A 19523-nucleotide genomic window follows, 5' to 3' on the forward strand; every position below is an offset into this window, starting at 1 on the left:
TGCTTTGGGGATCCATTCAGTGTAAGTGCTCCTGAAGACGTGTACAACTAGTCCAATTGTGATTGGTGCGACGTCATCCCGTGATGTATGCCGGCGGAATGTGGAAGCTATAAAGGAGCCGGCAAAAACAGCTGTTTCAGCTTTCTGATCTTCAGCAAGCATTCTGTGTCTCCTGTCTTATTTAGTGTTGTTTGTCCCATAGATCATATATATATATATATATATATATATATATATATATATATATATATATATATATATATATATATATATATATATATATCTCACATCATCAGAAACGGCGCGTGAATAAGTTACAGCAGAACTTTAGACTGTGCATTCCTCCCTGCTCTCGCTTTATCATGTAGGGAGATGCACACGAGTTCTGTGTCTGTTGTATGGGAGCGGAGCATGCACGGTCAGCCCTTGAGAAGTTTGTGAAGCATTTCCTCTTAAAATGCTCCGCTCCCAGCTGGCCCTTTTCTCAGAGAGTGGCCAGTTTGGCATTCCCCGTGGCTCAAGTCCCTTCTCATCCCTCAACCGCTGGGCCCAGTGCTCAACACCGGGATCCGGAAGCCTGCTCTGAGTGATTTGGGTGACTCGCCAGCTCAATCACCACAGTATGAGGTTGTGGATTGGCCAGCCGAGAGACAGGAGGAGTGCAGTAAATGCAAGCTAGATAAGCACTTTCTCCAGTCAGCACAGCAACCTCCACGTCGGGGCTTGCCGTTCTTCCAGGCTTTCGAGCCCCACCATTCATCATTATTCTTCTCTGGTGGGGCTCAAACAGAACAGTTATGGGACGATGCCCAGGGTTGAAGAGATCCTGGCTGCATATTTGTCACCTGATGCTGCGTCGTCCCTTAAAGCCCCGACACTGCCCACCAAACCATGCCGTACTACTTCTTCTTTGGTGGGCAAGGTGTATATGGCAGCAGGTCAGGCCGGTGCCTGTTTACACACTATGGCCATTTTACAAGCATATCAGGCCGACCTGCTGAGGGACTTGGATGAGGCTGATGAGGTGCGGCCCGATGATATTAAAGAGCTTCGTCGGGCCACTGATCCATGGCAGCTTCAGTGGCAACAGAGAGGCACCTCTGGCTGAACCTCTCAAGCATTAAGGAGAGGGATAGAACTTTCCTCCTTGATGCCCCGCTGTCATCCTCTGGTCTCTTCGGCGACGCCGTTTCTACGGTCATCGAGAGATTTCAAGAATCGACAAAACAGGTGGCAGCATTTCAGAGGTTCATCCTGCTGAAATCTAAGTCCCAGGGGCCTGCAGCCAAGGAGCAGCCCCGCCCATATATACGCCTAGCTCCTCATACCGGCAGGCACAGAAAGAGAGTGTTGCCTCTTGAGCGCCCCCTGCAAAACCTAAGGAGCAGAAGCAACACTCTCAACCGAAGCCCAAAGGGAGAAGGCAGATCTGAGGAACGTCATTCTGTCTAGACGGGCTTCGGGAAAGACGAATGGCTGGTGTTAACTCAGTCTCAAGAGCGATGCGGGCACAATTGTCTCCCGCACGGAGAGTCGATTCTGGCGATGGTGTCCAGAATCAACCTAGGCCAATCCATCACTATAAAACTGTTTCAGAGACTGTTAGGGCTCATGGCAGCAGCGTCCAACTTGATACCTTTTGGCCTACTGTACATGAGACCCTTACAGTGGTGGCTCAGGACCAGAGGGTTTTCCCCGAGGGGCAACCCATTTTGTACGATCAAGGTAACGCGCAGATGCCTTCATTCCCTGGTCATATGGAAGAAACACTGGTTCCTGTCTCAGGGCCCTGTGTTGGGGGCGTCCTGTCATCGCAAAGTAATCTCGACAGACGCATCCAACACGGGGTGGGGGGCGTCATGGAAGGCTGCTCTACTCAAGGTCTGTGGAGCAAAAAGCATCTTTCTTGGAACATAAATTGCCAAGAGATGTTAACGGTTTGGCTAGCCTTAAGGCATTTTCTCCCAGACCTTAGAGGCAACTGTGTCATAGTTGGGACAGACAATACGTCAGTGGTTGCCTACATAAATCACCAGGGAGGTCTGAGGTCTTGCCCCTTATGCAAGCTGGTGCATCAGATCCTCCTTTGGTCTCAGGGAAATTTGCTCTCTCTGAGAGCAATGTATATCCTGGGGCATCTGAATGTGGGAGCAGACGTCCTGTCGAGGCAGGGGCTCAGGCCTGGGGAATGGAGACTGCACCTCGAGACAGTGCAGCTCATTTGGAGGAAGTTTGGACAGGTGCAGGTGGATTTCTTCACGAGCCAAGATAACTCGCACTGTCCTCTGTGGTTCTCCCTTGCTCATCCAGCTCCTCTGGGGCTGGACAATATGGTACAACCGTGGCCGAGGCTGCGGCTGTACGCATTTCCCCCAATCACTCTGCTCCCGCGAGTTCTAGAGAGAGTTCGGCAGGACGGGGTCAGACTGCTGCTAGTAGCCCCGTGCTGGCCGGCCCGAGTGTGGTTCTCGGACATAATAGTTCTCCTCGACAGTCTCCCGTGGGAGATGCCTGTCAGGAGAGATCTCCTGACTCAGGCAAAGGGCTCAATATTTCACCCTCGGCTGGAGATCTGGAAACTCTGGGACTGGCCCCTGAGGGGGACCAACTCCTAAATGCGGGTCTCTCTGCTGAGGTGGTAGAGACCATACTCAACTCCCTCCACAAGGAAATTATATACTTTCAACTGGAGAGTGTTTTCAGCATGGTGTAGGAGGTGTCAACTCGACCCAGTTAAGTGCCCAGTGGCTTCAGTGCTGGAGTTCCTTCAGGACTGCTTTTCGGCTGGTCTTACGCCATCTACTCTTAAGGTGTATGTGGAGGCTATATCTGCCTTCCACACACCTTTAGATGGTGCATCCCTAGGGAGACACCAACTAATAACTCGTTTCCTCCGTGAAGCTTTGAGGATGAGGCCTACGGCTCAGGTCAGGATTCCCTCCTGGGATCTGACAGTTGTTTTAGAAGGGTTATCCTTGGCACCCTTCGAGCCCTTGGACACAGCTTCTGATAAATTTGTCACACTTAAGATGACATTTTTGTTGGCTATTACATCCCTCAAAAGAGTTGGGGACTTACAAGCTCTCTCTGTGGCTCCATCCTGTTTGGAGTTTGCCCCTGGCGGTGTTAAAGCTATCCTGCACCCTAGACCAGGTTATATACCTAAAGTACCCACTAATGTGGCAAGATCCACAGTCCTCCAGGCCTTCCATCCTCCTCGGCTGAACGCGAGAGGCTGCAGTCGTTCTGTCCGGCCAGAGCCCTCAAGGTCTATGTCAGAAAGACCTCTCAATGGAGAAAATAGGATCAACTGCGAGTATACTTCGGGCCCCCTAAGAAGGGTTGCCTGGCTACTAAACCTACCATTAGCAGGTGGATTGTAGAGGCCATATCTATGGCATATGAGGTGCGTGGGTTGCCTTCACCTCTGCCTCTTAGGGCCCATTCCACACGGAGTATGGCATAATCTTTTGCACTATGGTCGGGGGCCTCCCTCCAAGATATTTGTGATGCGGCAGGTTGGTCTTTCCCACACACTTTCATAAGGTTCTATACTTTGGACCTGCCGGCCACGCCTGGTTCTCAGTTGCTTATGTCCTAGATTGTGCCATTTCTGCTTCACATCAGGACAGGCATTCTGTCAGTATGGCGACACTGGTATTCGTTCCCCAAAGCGTTGCCATGGCGTCGCAGCACGAGTTCCCTCGAAAGGGAACGTCTCAGGTTACACATGTAACCATGGTTCCCTGAGATGGGAACGAGATGCTGTGTCCCCTTGCTATACTTCCTGCATGCCTAGCAGCCGCTTGCTTCAGATCAGTAGCTGAAACAGCTGTGTTTGCCGGCTCTTTTATAGCTTCCGCATTCCGCCGGCATACGATGACGTCGCACCAATCACGATTGGACTAGCTGTACACGTCTCCAGGAGCGCTTACTCTAAAGGGATCCATAAAAAAGCGTTGCCATGGCGACGCAGCGTCTTGTTCCCATCCCAGGGAACCATGGTTACATGAGTAACCTGAGACGTTTTTTCTTCTCCTATATACAAAGCCAGGACTTGCACATTTCTTTCAGCACACACACAGAACATGCATCTAGCAAATATTACCAAAATTGTTTAGTTGTTGATTTATATTTTCAACAATGTTTCTCAGAAAATGCTTACTGCTCCTTTAAGGAAACATTAAAGAGTTATATCAGCTGAAAATAATAATTCCAGTAGGATTTTCTAGAACATGCCTAATGGTGAAGTTATATAAGACTGGAAGCTACCAGAAACATTTATTGGGTAAGTTGCATTTGCTTCCGTGAATATGTAAATCTGGTAGTTCACAAGGAAAAGCTGAGGCCGATCTAATAAATTACACCAAATCTTTCAAAAATGGGAGAATCATCTTTTGCAAATGACTTTTCCAAAATCAGGTATCATTCATGCCTTTGGCAGCCCAGAAATGATTAACTTAGTGCCAGCCCATTAAGCTCGAAATATAAAATCCATTTTCATTGCCTCTTAATTCCAAAAACAATTCTCATTTTTCAAAAATGTCAAATCTTGGGGTCATATTGGCAGAGCAAGCTCTTTTAGTCTCCAATACAAGCCCCAACACTTTACTATTAGTCTCATCATACTCGTATCTGTGAGTACTGTGCAAGTCAGCAGCACAACAGAAGATTTACTGCACCTGCCTGCCAGGATAACCTTTGGCACCCGGGCTTCCATCCGGTCCTCTTTCTCCCTGTGGAAAGAGAAAGAATAAAAAGAATAAGCAGGAAAAAATCCATTACAATAAATATATCATTAGCATTGGAAGCTCTTCTTGTAGAGAGCCATAACACACAAAAAGAAAGATAAAAAGTATAATGGAGAGAGAGGAGTGAAAAACATTTCTATTAAAACAACATGTTATTCTTATGCATGTCTGTAAATAGTTTCAGAGTTTTTTCATGTGTTCCCATTTTTGTCAATATGACAAATGCAGAGCATGTGTAGCCCACCAGAGAAATGTGAGATTATGAAACAATGATGAAAGCAGAAATCTGAGGAAAGTCCTTTTTTATTAAATTGGTTCTACAGTGTCTATTTAGTTCCCTAAATAGACACTGCGCTGCGTCGAGAATGACGCTCTGCATGACTGCGTCGTGAAGCACATGTAAAATCAGTCCAATGTTGTGACGAGACGTAAGAAGCGGGTGATGTCACGACAAGAAAACAATATAGCACGCTCAAACGTTAGCTTCTGTGTCTTCAGTAAGCGCTCTCTGTGAATCATTTGTCTTATTTGGTGTTGTTTGTCTCAGTTCACAAGCATATATATATATATATATATATATATATATATATATATATATATATATATATATATATATATATATCTAAAAATGCCGAGCAAGCAGCAATTTGGATTGTGTGTTCCTCCTTGCCCACGTTATATCACGGTCTATACACACGATCTGTATGTTGTTAGTTTGGGAGCGGAGCATGCATAGTCAAAACTCGAGGGTGCTGGCTGAGTACACTGTAAACAGCTTCCATTACGGACTCTCTGCTTCCACCTGACGCTCTTCGATGAGGGTGCTCAGGCTCGCGTTCCTCGTGATCTAGATCATAGGGATCGCAAATGGATTTAGCAGAGGGGTTAGAGATGGGCCGAGCCTTATCTCCGCCTTCATCTGCTAGGTCCAGCGCCTTCTCTCAAAGTTTGGAAGCACGCTTTGCGGTTCCTTCCACTTTGGGAGAGGTGCTGGTGCTTCATGTAAGAAGAGTTGGATGGACTTGCCATCTCACTCTCCTGCATATGAGGAGCTGGTGGAGGTTGTCACTCGTGCTGTTGCCAAGTAAAATATTGAATGGCCAGCTGAGAGGCAGGATGTTCATCCTAAAAGCAAGCTGGATAAACGCTTCCTGCCCTCGCGAACACAACCTTCATGTCAGGGCCTTTTTTCCCAATCTCCACACTATGTCGAGATCATGGAAGAAACCAGTCTTCTATCGAGTGCATAGTGCATAGACATCTCATTAAAGAGCACGATTATGGGGCGATGACTAAGGTGGAAGAGATGCTTGCGAGCTATCTTTCACCTCAGTCTGCATCGTCCCTAAAGGCCCCGACATTGCCCACCAAGCCATTAATAACTACATCAGCTTTGGTGAGCAAGGCTTACGCAGCATGAGACCTGGATGAGGGCAGGGGTATTGGTCCAGACACTGTCAACAAGTTGTGTCGGGTCACAGATTTTTCTCGCCGTGCCACCAAGGAGACGGCCAGATCTATTGGCCATGCTATGGCAGTCCTGGTGGCCTTTGGTTAAATTTGATTGCTATCAAGGAAAAACTTCCTTATGGACGCAACACTGTGGCCTCCTGGCCTCTTCTGCGACACAGTCAATACTGCTGTCGAGAGGTTTCAGGAGGCCAATAAACAGGTGGTTACGTTCCAAAAGCTGTAACGATTCCTCGATTAAATTCGAATACTTGATTTTAAAAAATCCTCAATTTCAATTTGCCCATGTCGAGTAACCCGTAAATACCGTAAGTGGCACTTTCCATGAAGGAGAATCCATGAAACGCATTATTAGACTGGTTTCTAAGGCTGCACGAAATTAAATCTGTTTAAAAATCATAATAAAGCATACTGCTTTTGTAAATTTACAAAGGCTGCGAATCAATTAAATAAATGTATTTGATGCAGTTTTAATACATATGCGCTGTAATTATTTACATGCATGTAGGTTATCTACATGCAGCGGCGCCGTTCACAGTAAATGCTGCTCCACGTGAACTGTTACCATGACATTTACATTAGTGGTGTGTCTCAAACTCCATCTCTGCATATGCTGTGAGTCTGGATTGCTTTTATCATTCATCTGGAAACACAATGTGCGGCATTTAATCCGTTTAATTTAATTTTTAAGGTAAGTCATCTATAAACCTTAGCATCTATAAACAACAGCGTGGTTCTACTTGGTGAAATGTGCCAACTGCTCATTGCGATTTCAAAATAAAAGTTTAAAGCCCTCATTTAAGTCCACATGTTCTTAGAAATTACAATGGTTGTAGCATTTCTGTTGTAAAGAAATGGCCAAATATTAAAGATTAATTGGACATTTGAAATAAATGTTGTAAGCCCATATTAAGATTATTAGATCGCATTGTAAAGTGTAAAAACAATCGTCCGGCCGCTGGCGCCCTCAGCAGGTATTTGTTATAATACATAAAGAACAGTAGTTGTACAGTACAATATATTATATATTTTGACAGCTTTGTTCAATAAAACCATACGACTGCTTGCTTTTGATACTTTACTTGAATCAATTATTATTGTGTTATTGCTATTATATATGTATTTTAAGCCATATGTGTAAGTGAATGTGTTTTGTTGTACAAACACCTAATGATCTCATTAGTAGTTGAGATATATGCACTATGGCTGCCGCCATGTTTGTTTACGCCGCGGCTCAGAGAATAGATCTGTCAGATTTACAACATGTGAATTCATCCACTTCTTTCGAAATACACGGATAGCTGTCCGGTGAACTGGGAGAAGAACAGGGTAAACTTTATAGTTGCTTGCCTTACAGTATGTAATATTCATCTGATATGAATACAATGCGTTGTCTAATTATAATGGAAATGATTATTATTGCAGCTTCCTTAGACATCAGTGTATATTTTACAAACTCTAAATGTATTGTTACTAGTACGTATGTGTATTTAAATACCTGAAACCTAAAATAAACATCATGTGTTTGAAAACACTAAATAGTTGTGATAAATGCCAAGCACTGAGTGCATCCGTCTCTGGCTCAGCACCAGCACCTGGAGGCGGAGGGGGGCATTCGATTACTCGAGTAATCTTCAGAATCGAACGATCGAACAAGGCCAGTCTCGAGAGACTGGTTCCCTTAGTAGAATATCTGACATCGTGGAAGCTACTATCAAATATTTCTCGTTGGGTCCTGCATACAATCGAAAAGGGTTATACCATTCAGTTTGGGTCCTGCCCACCCAGATTTATGGGGGTCTTACCCACAGTGGTGGGCCCCAAGCAGGCTCTGGTTATGGAACAAAAGGTAAAAACGTTGTTGGAGAAGGGAGCCATAGAACGTATACTTCCTCCAGCCAGAGAAACCGGTTTCTACTGCTTTCTCGTTATTTTATCGTTCCAAAGAAGGATGGGGGGTTGTGTCCCATTTTGGATCTGCGTCATCTGAACCAGTCAATTATGAAGCTCAAGATCAAAATGTTAACCTTGAGACAAATCATGTCACAGATAAGGTCCGAGGACTGGTTTGTCACGATAGATCTCAAGGACGCATACTTCCATATATCCATCCTTCCACAGTAAACCGAATAAAGCTAGGCCAGTCACTCACTGTAAAACAGTTCCAGAGACTGTTAGGTTTGATGGCACGCAGCACTTAACATGATACCTTTTGGCCTGCTGTACCTGAGACCCCTGCAGTGGTGGCTCAGGACCAGGGGGTTTTCCCAGAGGGGAAATCCTTTTCTCATGATCAAGGTCATGCAACGATGCTTACGCTTATGCTTGGTTATGTGGAAGAAACCCTGGTTCCTATCCCAAGGTCTTGTGCTGGGAGCTCCTTGTCATCGCCAGATGCTAATAACAGATGCTTCCCTCATAGGGTGGGGATTCTAGATGGTCGCTCAACCCAGGGTCTGTGGAGGGGACACCACCTGTCCTGGCATATCAATCACCTGAAAAATGCTGGCTGTTTTTCTTGCTCTCAAGAATTTCCTCCCAGTCCTCAGGGGCCACCATGTGCTCATTGGTGGTTGCCTACATAAATCACCGGGGGGGGTTTGTGTCCGCGTCAACTTTTCAAACTGGTGCATCAAATCATCCTGTGTTCCCTGGGGAAACTGCTTTCACTCAGGGCAGCTTACATCACTTACTTCCTTTGGGTGGTATGTCTTAGGGAGAAACCCACTGGTTTCACATTTCCTCCGTGGCACCCTGAGGCTTAGGCCTGCAGTACGCACTAGGGTACCGGCATGGGATTTGGCCATGGTGCTCCAAGGCCTTTCCCTGGCTCCTTTTGAGCCTATTGAAGAGGTTCCAGTCAAGTTCTTGACTATCAAGACATTGTTCCTCTTAGCTGTTACTTCTCTTAAAAGAATAGGAAATCTACAAGCTTTGTCGGTCACCTCATCATGCTTGGAATTTGCACCTGGTATGGTAAAGGCGTTTCTTCACCCTAGACCAAGTTATATTCACAAGGTCCCCACTAATGTGGCTAGATCTACTGTGCTGCAAGCCTTCTGTAATCCTCCCTTCGGGAATGCAGACCAGGAAAGAAACAATCTGCTGTACCCTGTTTGGGTGCTGGATGCTTACGTCCACAGAGCTGTCCTGTGGCGTAAAACGGAACAATTGTTTGTCTGTTTTGGGTCTCCTAGCAAAGGGTCCCCAGCATCTAAGCAGAGGATGAGCAGTGGATAGTCAAGACTATTTTGCTTGCTTATGAGTCAGCCAGGCAACATTCCCCTATGTCAGTCCGAGCCCACTCTACTAGAAGTATAGCTGCCTCTAAAGCTCTCCTGTCCGGAGTGTCTCTTCAAGATGTTTGTGATGGTGCAGGCTGGTCCTCACTGCACACATTTGTGAGGTTCTATGACCTGGACCTGGGCTCTACTCCTGGGGCTCAAGTGCTTTCATCCTAGTGCTTTACAATTCACACTAGACATGCACTGGTCACTATGGTGGTATAAACATTCACATGGGTATAAACATTCCCACAGCGTCATTCTCGATGCAGTAATTAGTTCCTTTGAAAGGGAATGTCTCGATCACGATTGTAACCTAGGTTCCCTGATAAGGGAATGAGACGCAGCGTCGCCTGCCATACTTCCAGAATGCCTGTCAGCGACTTCAGACTTTTTGAACCTAACGTTACACTGTTTGAGCATGCTATATAGTTTCCTGGTTGTGACATCACCCGCTTCTGATGTCTCATCACACCATTGGACTGATTTCACATGTGCTTCATGACGCAATCACGCAGAGCGTTCCCACAGCATCATTCTCGACGCAGTGTCTCGTTCACTCTTCAGGGAACCTAGGTTACAGTCGTAACCAAGACATTTTCTCTGTCCACTGCTTAGAGTGTAATTTATTATGTATGCTAGTGTGGATGCTTTGTAGTGCATCTCAATTGAGCAGCAAAGTAAGACTGTCCTGATTAGATGAGAGATGTTGTCACATGCATATTTTAATAGGGATGTCAATTTAATATTAATTTAGTGTTGTTATTGTGTGACAAAATAATCTGACAAAAATTAATGCATATAATATTTTTGTGTGCTGTACTCTGCTGAACTCTGTTCATTTTTTTAATCTATAATTTATATCCAGTACTCTGGGGCTGTATTACAGAAACATCCCATCTTAAGTCTTAAAAGATCTGAGAAGTTTAGTCTAAATTTCTGGGCGAAAGAAAGTGTGACCACCACCAGACCTGAAAAAATTCCATGAAATACAGGAAGAATGACAATGAATAAAAATTAATTGATATTCTACCAGCTAGCAAACTTGAAAACCTGAACCAGATGCAATATTTGCACAGGGAAATAACTTAGGCACCGGACCACCATCAGCACCTTAAGGATTTTTCTGTAATATGGCCTCTGGAGTATTTTTATTAATTTCTAATTAAAGGGATAGTTCACCCAAAAATGAAAATTTGATGTTTATCTGCTTACCCCCAGAGCATCCAAGATGTAGGTGACTTTGTTTCTTCAGTAGAACACAAATTATGATTTTTAACTCCAACCGTTGCCGTCTGTCAGTGGTATAATGCGAGTAAATGGGAACTTCTACTATAACAGTAAATAAAACTTGCTTAGACAAGTCCAAATTAAACCCTGCAGCTCGTGATGACACATTGATGTCTTAAGACATGAAACGATCGGTTTGTGTGAGAAACCGAACAGTATTTATATCATTTTTTAGCTCTAATACACCACTATGTCCAACTGCGTTCAGCACTCGATTCGTTTGGTCTGATCGCGCTCTGACAGCGGCAGTGATGTCTCGCTCTCATTGAAGTATATGCGCGAGACATCACTGCTGTTGTCAGAGCGCGATCAGACCAAAAGAATTGAGTGATGAATGCAGTTGGACGTAGTGGTGTATTAGAGGTAAAAAATGATATAAATACTGTTCAGTTTCTCGCACAAACCAATCGTTTCTTGTCTTAGGACATCAATGTGTCGCCACGAGCCGCAGGGTTTAATTTGGATTTGTCTGTCGTGTTTTATTTACTCTTATAGTCCAAGTTCCCGCTGACTTGCATTATACCACTGACAGACGGCAAAGGTTGCAGTTAAAAATCATCATTTGTGTTCTACTGAAGAAACAAAGACACCTACATCTTGGATGCGCTGGGGGTAAGCAGATAAACATCAAATTTTCATTTTTGGGTGAACTATCCCTTTAATTCCTCTAATACTCCTCTTGTGGAAAGTAAAAAAAAAAAAAAATGGCATGAATGAGAACTCACTTGATCTCCGGGGTGGCCAGAGGGACCAGGATGACCTTTCTGTCCCTAGGCAGAAAGAGAGAGAGAGAGACTGTGTTGAGAAAGGATATAAACACTGCCATTGTGGAGGTAAATTACAGCAAGGATAATGTGCCTTTAAGGGATTCACTTCTCAAACATGTGCTTAATCATATCCTGGGGGGTTTTCACAAAAAGAACTCTGAAATTCAGTCTAAAAGGAACTGAATCATTTCCCGCAAACTGCTATTAAATGACCATAGGCTGACAGTTTGTTCTCATTACACATTACTCATTAAGCAATTTCATTCTTTTTTGACATGACGAGATAAAAATTTGCCTTGCATTCAATCTGTTAGCCAATGAGCTCAACCACAAGAACAAAGTGAAACCAGCATGTACAATCCAAGCGGTTAACAAATGTTCCCAGGATGGAAGGATGGAAAAGTAATAAATGTAGAAAAACTTAACAGGTCTCAAAACGCACATCGACAGATTCCACACCAACAGCAAATCATTTCCAAACCAATACCAACTCATTAACGGCTGAGCAGATGGTTAAACTGTCTGGGGACAGGCCAATTAACTCTCATATCAGCCCATAATGAGGGGAAGACAGCAATTTATGCTTATTTGGTAGCAATACCTCTTCAGGTATTATTTTTATGAGAGTTTACCACATTACTGGACTATGTACTGTAACTGCTTCTTCACAAATTTCTTGTAAGCAAAAAACTAGGGAAATTTTTTTTGAGGGGGCACCACTTGCATTGCTAGTATTGTGCTCAAAACCATTGAAACCAAGATATTTCACAGACTGTCCAAACTGCTCTTTATCATATAAAAAAAACTATGAAAATGTACATTGTATTTAGGTTTGTATTGACTTAGGGTGAGGTGAGTACATGATAACAGACTTTTCACTTTTGAACAATTGCTTTCAGAAGAACAAGAACTAATCAACAAATAGTTACCCACAAAACAAATCAGAATCAACCTATGGAGCTCTTCAAAAGGACCAGTGGTTTAATGCAAGAGAAACATTCATGAAACTCAATCTTTAATGTGCAGAGGTACCACTTCAAGAACCTCTCTTTCTATGAAAATTTATAGGGACTGTAAATGTAATGAAGACATCATCGACACCTTCACAGTGAGTGAAAATTCATGTGGTGTTATGTGTCTTGGCTAGACAATTGGCAGTAACCTTTGGGATCTCAATAACAGAGAGGAAACTTCCATTGACTAGAATTCAAGATGAGGAATGGAAATTCTATGGTAAAATTCAGCTCTCTGAAATAAGATGTACATTGTGAGTAATACTCTCACACACACATTATATACGTAAGAGATAATACATGCTTAGCTATTATATACACTGCTGTTCTTGAAAGAAAGTAATGGGGGGGGGGGGGGGGGGGGGTTGAGACCCTTTCTTAATCACATAAGAAATGTTTCTTGAGCTACAAATCAGCATATTAGAATGATTTCTGAAGAACCATGTGGCACTAAAGACTGGAGTAATGATGCTAAATTCAGCATTTTAAAATTACATTTTAAAATATATTCAAATAGAAAATGTTGAGAAAGAGAATGAGACACTGCATCAGCTGCTGATGCTATGGGGACACGCCCTCACAGAACCCGCTGTCTGAGGCACATGTACAAACACGCCATACAATGGCCGATGCAGAGCAATGACATCACACATGAAAGGTATAAGAGAGGTGCCTGAGAACACTGATCGTAACCCTATACTTTCCCTTTTGAGGGAACTTCTACATTGCATCAGCTGCTGATGCTATGGGGATGCCATACCATCTAAGTCAGGGCACCCCACCACACTTTTTTGCCTGATGATCTACTTTTAAAGTGATCAACTAAATGAGATCTACTAACCAAAAAACAAAAAACAAAAAAACAGTAGCCTAATTTAATTTAAAAAAAGATACATTTCAAATGCTTGTTTGCTACAACTGCATGTATCTCGACATGGAATTCAGGAAAATAATAATAAATGTTCATTGTTGATGTTCAATTTTAACAATTTTTCAATTTTAACACTAAACTCAAAACACTTACAGCACAACAGATTACAATAGCCAGGGAATTTACCTTATTCTGATGACTTGTACTGAATAGAATTAGACAGTTTTACATCTTTGTCGACAAAACACCGCTGCCAATGTGTAAACTTGTCAATCACAACTGACGGAGCACATGCGATGGTCGGCCGTTCAAACTGATTCATTATTAAGTAGCTACAAGGAGGAGGATGCTTTTCCAGACTTTCTTACACCAACAAGCTGTGCGAAAATGCTGAACATGAAAGAGATCATGGATGTGTCCATGAAAATCGTCTGCTCAATAGGTGCACACTTACTTTAGAGCAGGCTGTTTCGTGCGTATTTGGAGGAAGACGACTTTGCGCGCTGTTCTCTGGCTAGTTGTCCTGGCAACTGAATAAACAAAAACGTGCTGGTAAAAATGTATTAGTGAAATGCAAGTCAGACAGAACCTAAAAGCATAGGAAGGGCATCGTTATTTCTTTTTATTAAAATTTAACAAAAGCATTTATTAAAATTGTGTGCGATCTACCAGCATTGTCTCTGCGATCGACTGGTAGATCACGATCGACCTATTGGGCACCCCTGATCTAAGTCATTCTAAGAATCTAAGCACTAAAGCTCAGAGGCCTTAGCCCTGAGCCATTAGCGTGTCGGTGGGTAAGCGGGCCTTGCAAACAAAACGCCTTGCTTCTCGGGCTACAGTAAGCAGTATAGTTCACTCTTTGGGTGAGGAGTAGGCCCAACACCCAGCCCTACTAATAGCCACAAGAGCCAGGCTCCCAAGCCCAACACCCTCTTCTTGTACCCCAACACCCTCTTCAGAGGGGGAGGAAGGGGAGGGCTGAGACTAGAAGAAAAGAAGAAGGAAAAAGAGGAAAAAGAAACAGGCTTAGACCACGTCCCTGCTCAATTACTCTCTCTTTTTTCAGCCCCCAGATCTGTGTGTGACTTGATTTGGTTCACCCCTGGTTCCTCAGAAGGACTGCTAGCTTTAGCCACACTTGCCTTTCGCTCTTCTCCCCAGGAACATGTTCCTGGAAAGGGATGAAAAAGGGAATGAAAAAGGGAGCAAGACCATGGGCCTCAGCCCTGCTCAACCATTCTCCTTTTTCTTCGCCACACCCACAGTACCCCAATCTGTGTATGGCTTTCTCCTATTGTGCTGCCTTTGCCCCCCACTCCTCGGAAGGGGGAGGCCAGGCAGCCTCACTAGTCTTCTGCTCTTCTTCCCAGGAACCCGGCGAGAGATATATTTCCCAAATTCAGCCTCCTGTGTTCTTGCCTCTCTAACCACCATCTCAATGGCAGTGCCAAACAGCCCCAATGGGGACAACTTTATCTGACTCCTTGATCCCTGACAAATATGGCCAGAGATGTCGCTCCATTACCAGCATAGCAGCCTGCTCGGTGGCACAGAGAGCTAGATCTATGGCCATACGCAGTTCAGAGACTGCCTCAGGAGATAATCCCTCCCCTTGATCCAAGTCTTTGAGCAGATCTCCTGGTGTGTGCAAAGTTCCACCAATCTGACTAGCTGCCACATACACTCTAACCACCAACCTCAATGTCATCAGATATGGTTTAGAGGGCAAAACAGGAGCCATCAGTGGTGAGGAAAGTCCCCGGTGAAAGGTAATTCTCTATATTAATTTCCACCTGAGGCATCCACCTATATCCACCACTGCTCTCTCAGCCACTCTACATTCGAATAACATGAAGCTGAATGGACCTCTCAACTGACAGCTCAGTGTGCATGTCTGGGAGAAAGGGAAGGCTCACAGGAGCTGCATACTTATGCCTCCACAGATATCATTCATCTAAATGACCTTTTGCAGTGTCGCGCATTGTCATAAGTTTCACCAGCTCATCATATTCAGTGGTTTGCTGCATCAAGCAGGAAACAGATCTATTAAATAAATTCTACTGAAATCACGTTTCTACTGAAATCACATCTATTATATCAGAATCACAGATGAGAAATGAGTCCTCACTTTCCATGAAAGAAACTGAGTGCACATCTGCTTCTTGCGCAAAGACAATGCACTGCAGCTGGCGGGAAAGGTGAGAAGAAATTCCTCACGCTCTTCTACCAGCTCCGTCTGAGATTCCCATGATCGTAGCCAGGAAGTAGCCTGCCTCAGCAAACGCAGAGCTAGAACCCTTCTTATATGTTGGGGATATCAGACTGTGTCGGTCATTGTATGCCATGTTTGTACACGTGCCTCAGACACAGGGTTCCATGAGGGCACGTTCCCATAGCGCCAGCAGCTGACGCAATGAAAGGGAACTGTTATTAAGGCCCGAGCACCCATGGCTTCTTCTCCGAAATGTATCGCATTTTCGAGGGCCTAAACATGCTTGAAATCTCATGAAACATTGCACACAGTTTTTGCCATTTCCAGGCATTGTATTTTAACAAACTCCTCCTAGAGCTTTAATCAGATCAACATCATATTTGGTCAGTCTAATCTAAAGGCCTTTGCGACATTAAATTGCAAAGATCTTGACTTTTCACTGAAGGGCATGTCCATGGCGGCCTGAAAAAGTTTTGTGTTTCGCCATGAAACAGGAAGTTGATGTAACTCAGGCATACAATGTCCGATCTGCTTCAAACTTCGCATGTTTTATTAGAGTCCTGGCCTGAAAACATCTAAATGGCAATATTCAGTTACAGTCATAGTGCCACCTGCGGGCAACAGGAAATGACTGATTAACTCCTTGTAGAGATTTAACCAGATCAACATGATATTTGGTCTATCTAATCTTAACCATCTGGGGTCTGAGGATTTTCGGGGCCCTGGAGAAGTTTTGACATGCCCTGACATTTGTGCTTTTTCAGTTGTTCATAAACATATTAATGGAAAAAGTGTCATTACACTGTATTCAGCACAAACTAAGCTAAAATAATATGTGAGGAATATGTATGTACATGTTTGTGTTTTTGAAGGAATAACGTTTATGCGTGGTTATTGAAAAAACAAAAAACTAAAGTCACTGAAATAAAGCCAAAAAACAAAAAATTAAATCTGTGTTCACAAGACTTCTGGGTATTGGACGTTGTAGACTAGAATTTTTGCTTCAAAATTATGTAAAATGATCCTGCCTACTCGTTCATTTATAACAAAAAATTGATTTAGTTTTTGTAAGACACTTTTTGTTAAGAAACACAGTATGCATGGAGGCGTGAATCATCATGAATAATGGATGATTTACACCTGAGACAACAAAAGAATCGCATAAAGAACCTCTAATGACCTGCATAATAATGAGGCCTTTCAGTCAGGTAGGCTGTGAAAAAACCCTCTGTGATCATGTCTCAAGCTCATCATGGTGTATATCAAACATACAGAAAAAACAGCAATACTGTTAAATATTATTACAATTTAAAATAATGGTATTCTATTATATACTTTAAAATATAATGTATTTCTGTGATGCAAAGTGTCTGAACAATTATGTTACCTCTATGGCATTTCATATAGCCTTTTAGCTTAAAGCATGCACATTTGGAGAAATATTGATGGATTCTCATATGTTTATGTCAATTTTCTATACAGAGGAGTAATATTTATTTAATATTTATTGTCATCACTGTGAGCGCTGGATACTGCGTTTTCAATTCATACTTGCAGCCGGAGGGCGCTCTGTGCACCTTTAGTCCACAAATTAATTTAATGAAGAACAGGATATTCCATGAACTAACAAAGGCTTCCAGAGGTCGCTCACCATGGCTTTAACATCCAGATAAACACTTTTCAAGACAATAAATACACGATTTAGATGATGTATACATGTATTTCCTCAGAATTTGATTCTGAATAGCGCTCCCTCCGTGAGCGTGGCCGCATTAGCAGATAATGAGCTGAATGAGGGCGTCTGACATGTGTCTCTTTTCATACAGATTACATAAACAGAATTTTTGTTTTCGATTTGACTTACATGATTTAAAACCTGACATTTCAACGTTTCTTTAGACATAAGTCTAATTTTTTTGTGAAAAAAAGAACTGTACTTTACTCAACAAAGTAGACGGTTTTTGACCATTCAAGTGCAAAAAGACATGAAAGAGAGCTCAGTTCAGTACTTGTCAGGCACTGACACTTATCATTGATGTGCTATTATATTTTTTGATTAAATTCGATTTTTAGTTTTTCTGCTTTCATTGTAATTTTAGTTAACCCTCTCTGAAATCAGTGACGCGTCCTGGGTCGTTTCAGCATCTGACGGCGATCCAGAGCCTCTGAGAAAAATTAGACTGAGACTGTTATTCAGGACAGGATTGCTACAATAGTTACAGAGAGTGAGCATCAATAAACTTTGGATATAAATAATTAAGGTGAAGCTGCGCGCTTGAATTTGTCATCGCATCATACATCCTATGCAGTGTGGTGAATTATTATTGTTCATTATTGTCTATAGGCTATTTTAGTAATTTAAATAACATGGGTTATCTTAATATATGATTAATTATAATATTACACCACCCAAATATGTATTTACTTCCTTCTAATTCTCGTTGTCAGTGCAGACTTGTTTAGCTTGACCGTTATGAAAAGTGATTAGTGTAGCCTGCATTAAAAAAAAGCATTGAACATAAAACAACAGAACAAAAATAGTTGATGACTAGACATAATCATTTCATGACTCTAGACACTTCTTTGTGAAGACAGTGACATAATACAGTGAAATAATATGTTCTTTAGCCATATAAAAACAGGTGTAATGTGCGTGGGTAAAATTTACCCACATGGCGGTTTTAGGTATACAGAGACCCCTGGCGGTTCTAGTGTTAAACGTTTTAGTATTTGTGTTTATGTATTTTTGTTTTTGCTTTTAAACGTCTATATAGTTTTTTTATTTCTGTTTTAGTTATTTTAGTACATCAGGTTAAGCTAAAGCTTAGAAACTAGATGAAATAAAATAAGTTTACATTTTTTATATATTTATTTTTTTATTTCAGTGACGTTTATTTCAAGTAATGAAGATTTTTTATGGTTTTAGGTTTAGCTAACTACAATAACCATTATACTTGTAAAATATATTGAATAATGTGTCAAATAATGTTCTTAGATACAGTAGTTTACTATGACTTAAATAGAAATTAAATTAAATACAGTTTATTGTGTAAACATTTCGTTTACTACACACAAGTTACATTAGTAAATTGCCATGACTATTCACAAACTATATTGCTATACTGAGATGAGTGAAATCGATTGAAATACGCAATAAATACTAAAATAAAATGTGTTAGCAATGTATTAAACTGCACATCAACATTTAGGCTCTATAATATAACATATAATATATAAAATGCCATAGGGGTAATATTAATGTTTAGATGCTTTGCATCACAGAAATACATTATATTTTAAATTATATTAAAATAGAAAACCATTATTTTAAATTGTAATAATATTTCACAGTATTGCCATTTTTTTCTGTATTTTTGATAAAAATAAATGCAGGCTTGATGAGCATGAGACTTCTTTCTAAAACATTATAAATAGAAATGCGTCCAATCTTTGACATGATGTGCAATAATACAGGCATGCAAAAGATCACAAAAATCATGTTTTCTATTAAGAGTGGACATTATATTAACATTAATACAATAGCTGATGTGATCCTGTTATCAGCATGTTCACAGAAGGTTTTTTCTTTTATCTGACAGATTTGAGAATCATAGTGTACTCCGCTTCTCTGGTTTGAATCCTATCTCACAGGAAGGTCTTTCAGGGTTGCCTGGAGAGGGGAGGTATCCAAAGCTCATCAACTGACCACGGGTGTTCCTCAGGGTTCAGTTCTTGGACCCCTCCTCTTCTCCATTTACACTACATCACTTGGTCCCATCATTCAGGCACATGGTTTCTCCTACCATTGCTATGCTGATGACACACAACTCTTCCTTTCATTCCAACCAGATGATCCCACAGT

General features: G+C 42.2%; 1 protein-coding gene across 2 annotated transcripts in view; it reads right to left on the reverse strand.

The window, feature by feature from the left end:
• col27a1b (collagen, type XXVII, alpha 1b) overlaps positions 1-19523 on the reverse strand; it is a 125914-nt gene that overhangs the window by 58162 nt on the left and 48229 nt on the right. For both annotated transcript variants that reach the window (XM_048189307.1, XM_048189308.1), the window contains exons 8-9: positions 11521-11565; positions 4683-4736 (exon numbers count right to left, since the gene is read on the reverse strand). In XM_048189307.1, coding sequence (XP_048045264.1) covers positions 4683-4736; positions 11521-11565 — 99 coding nt within the window. The remainder of the gene's footprint in view (positions 1-4682; positions 4737-11520; positions 11566-19523) is intronic.

The sequence above is a fragment of the Megalobrama amblycephala genome, linkage group LG4 (genome assembly GCF_018812025.1).
Source record: "Megalobrama amblycephala isolate DHTTF-2021 linkage group LG4, ASM1881202v1, whole genome shotgun sequence".
In the NCBI taxonomy this organism is placed as follows: Eukaryota; Metazoa; Chordata; class Actinopteri; order Cypriniformes; family Xenocyprididae; genus Megalobrama; species Megalobrama amblycephala.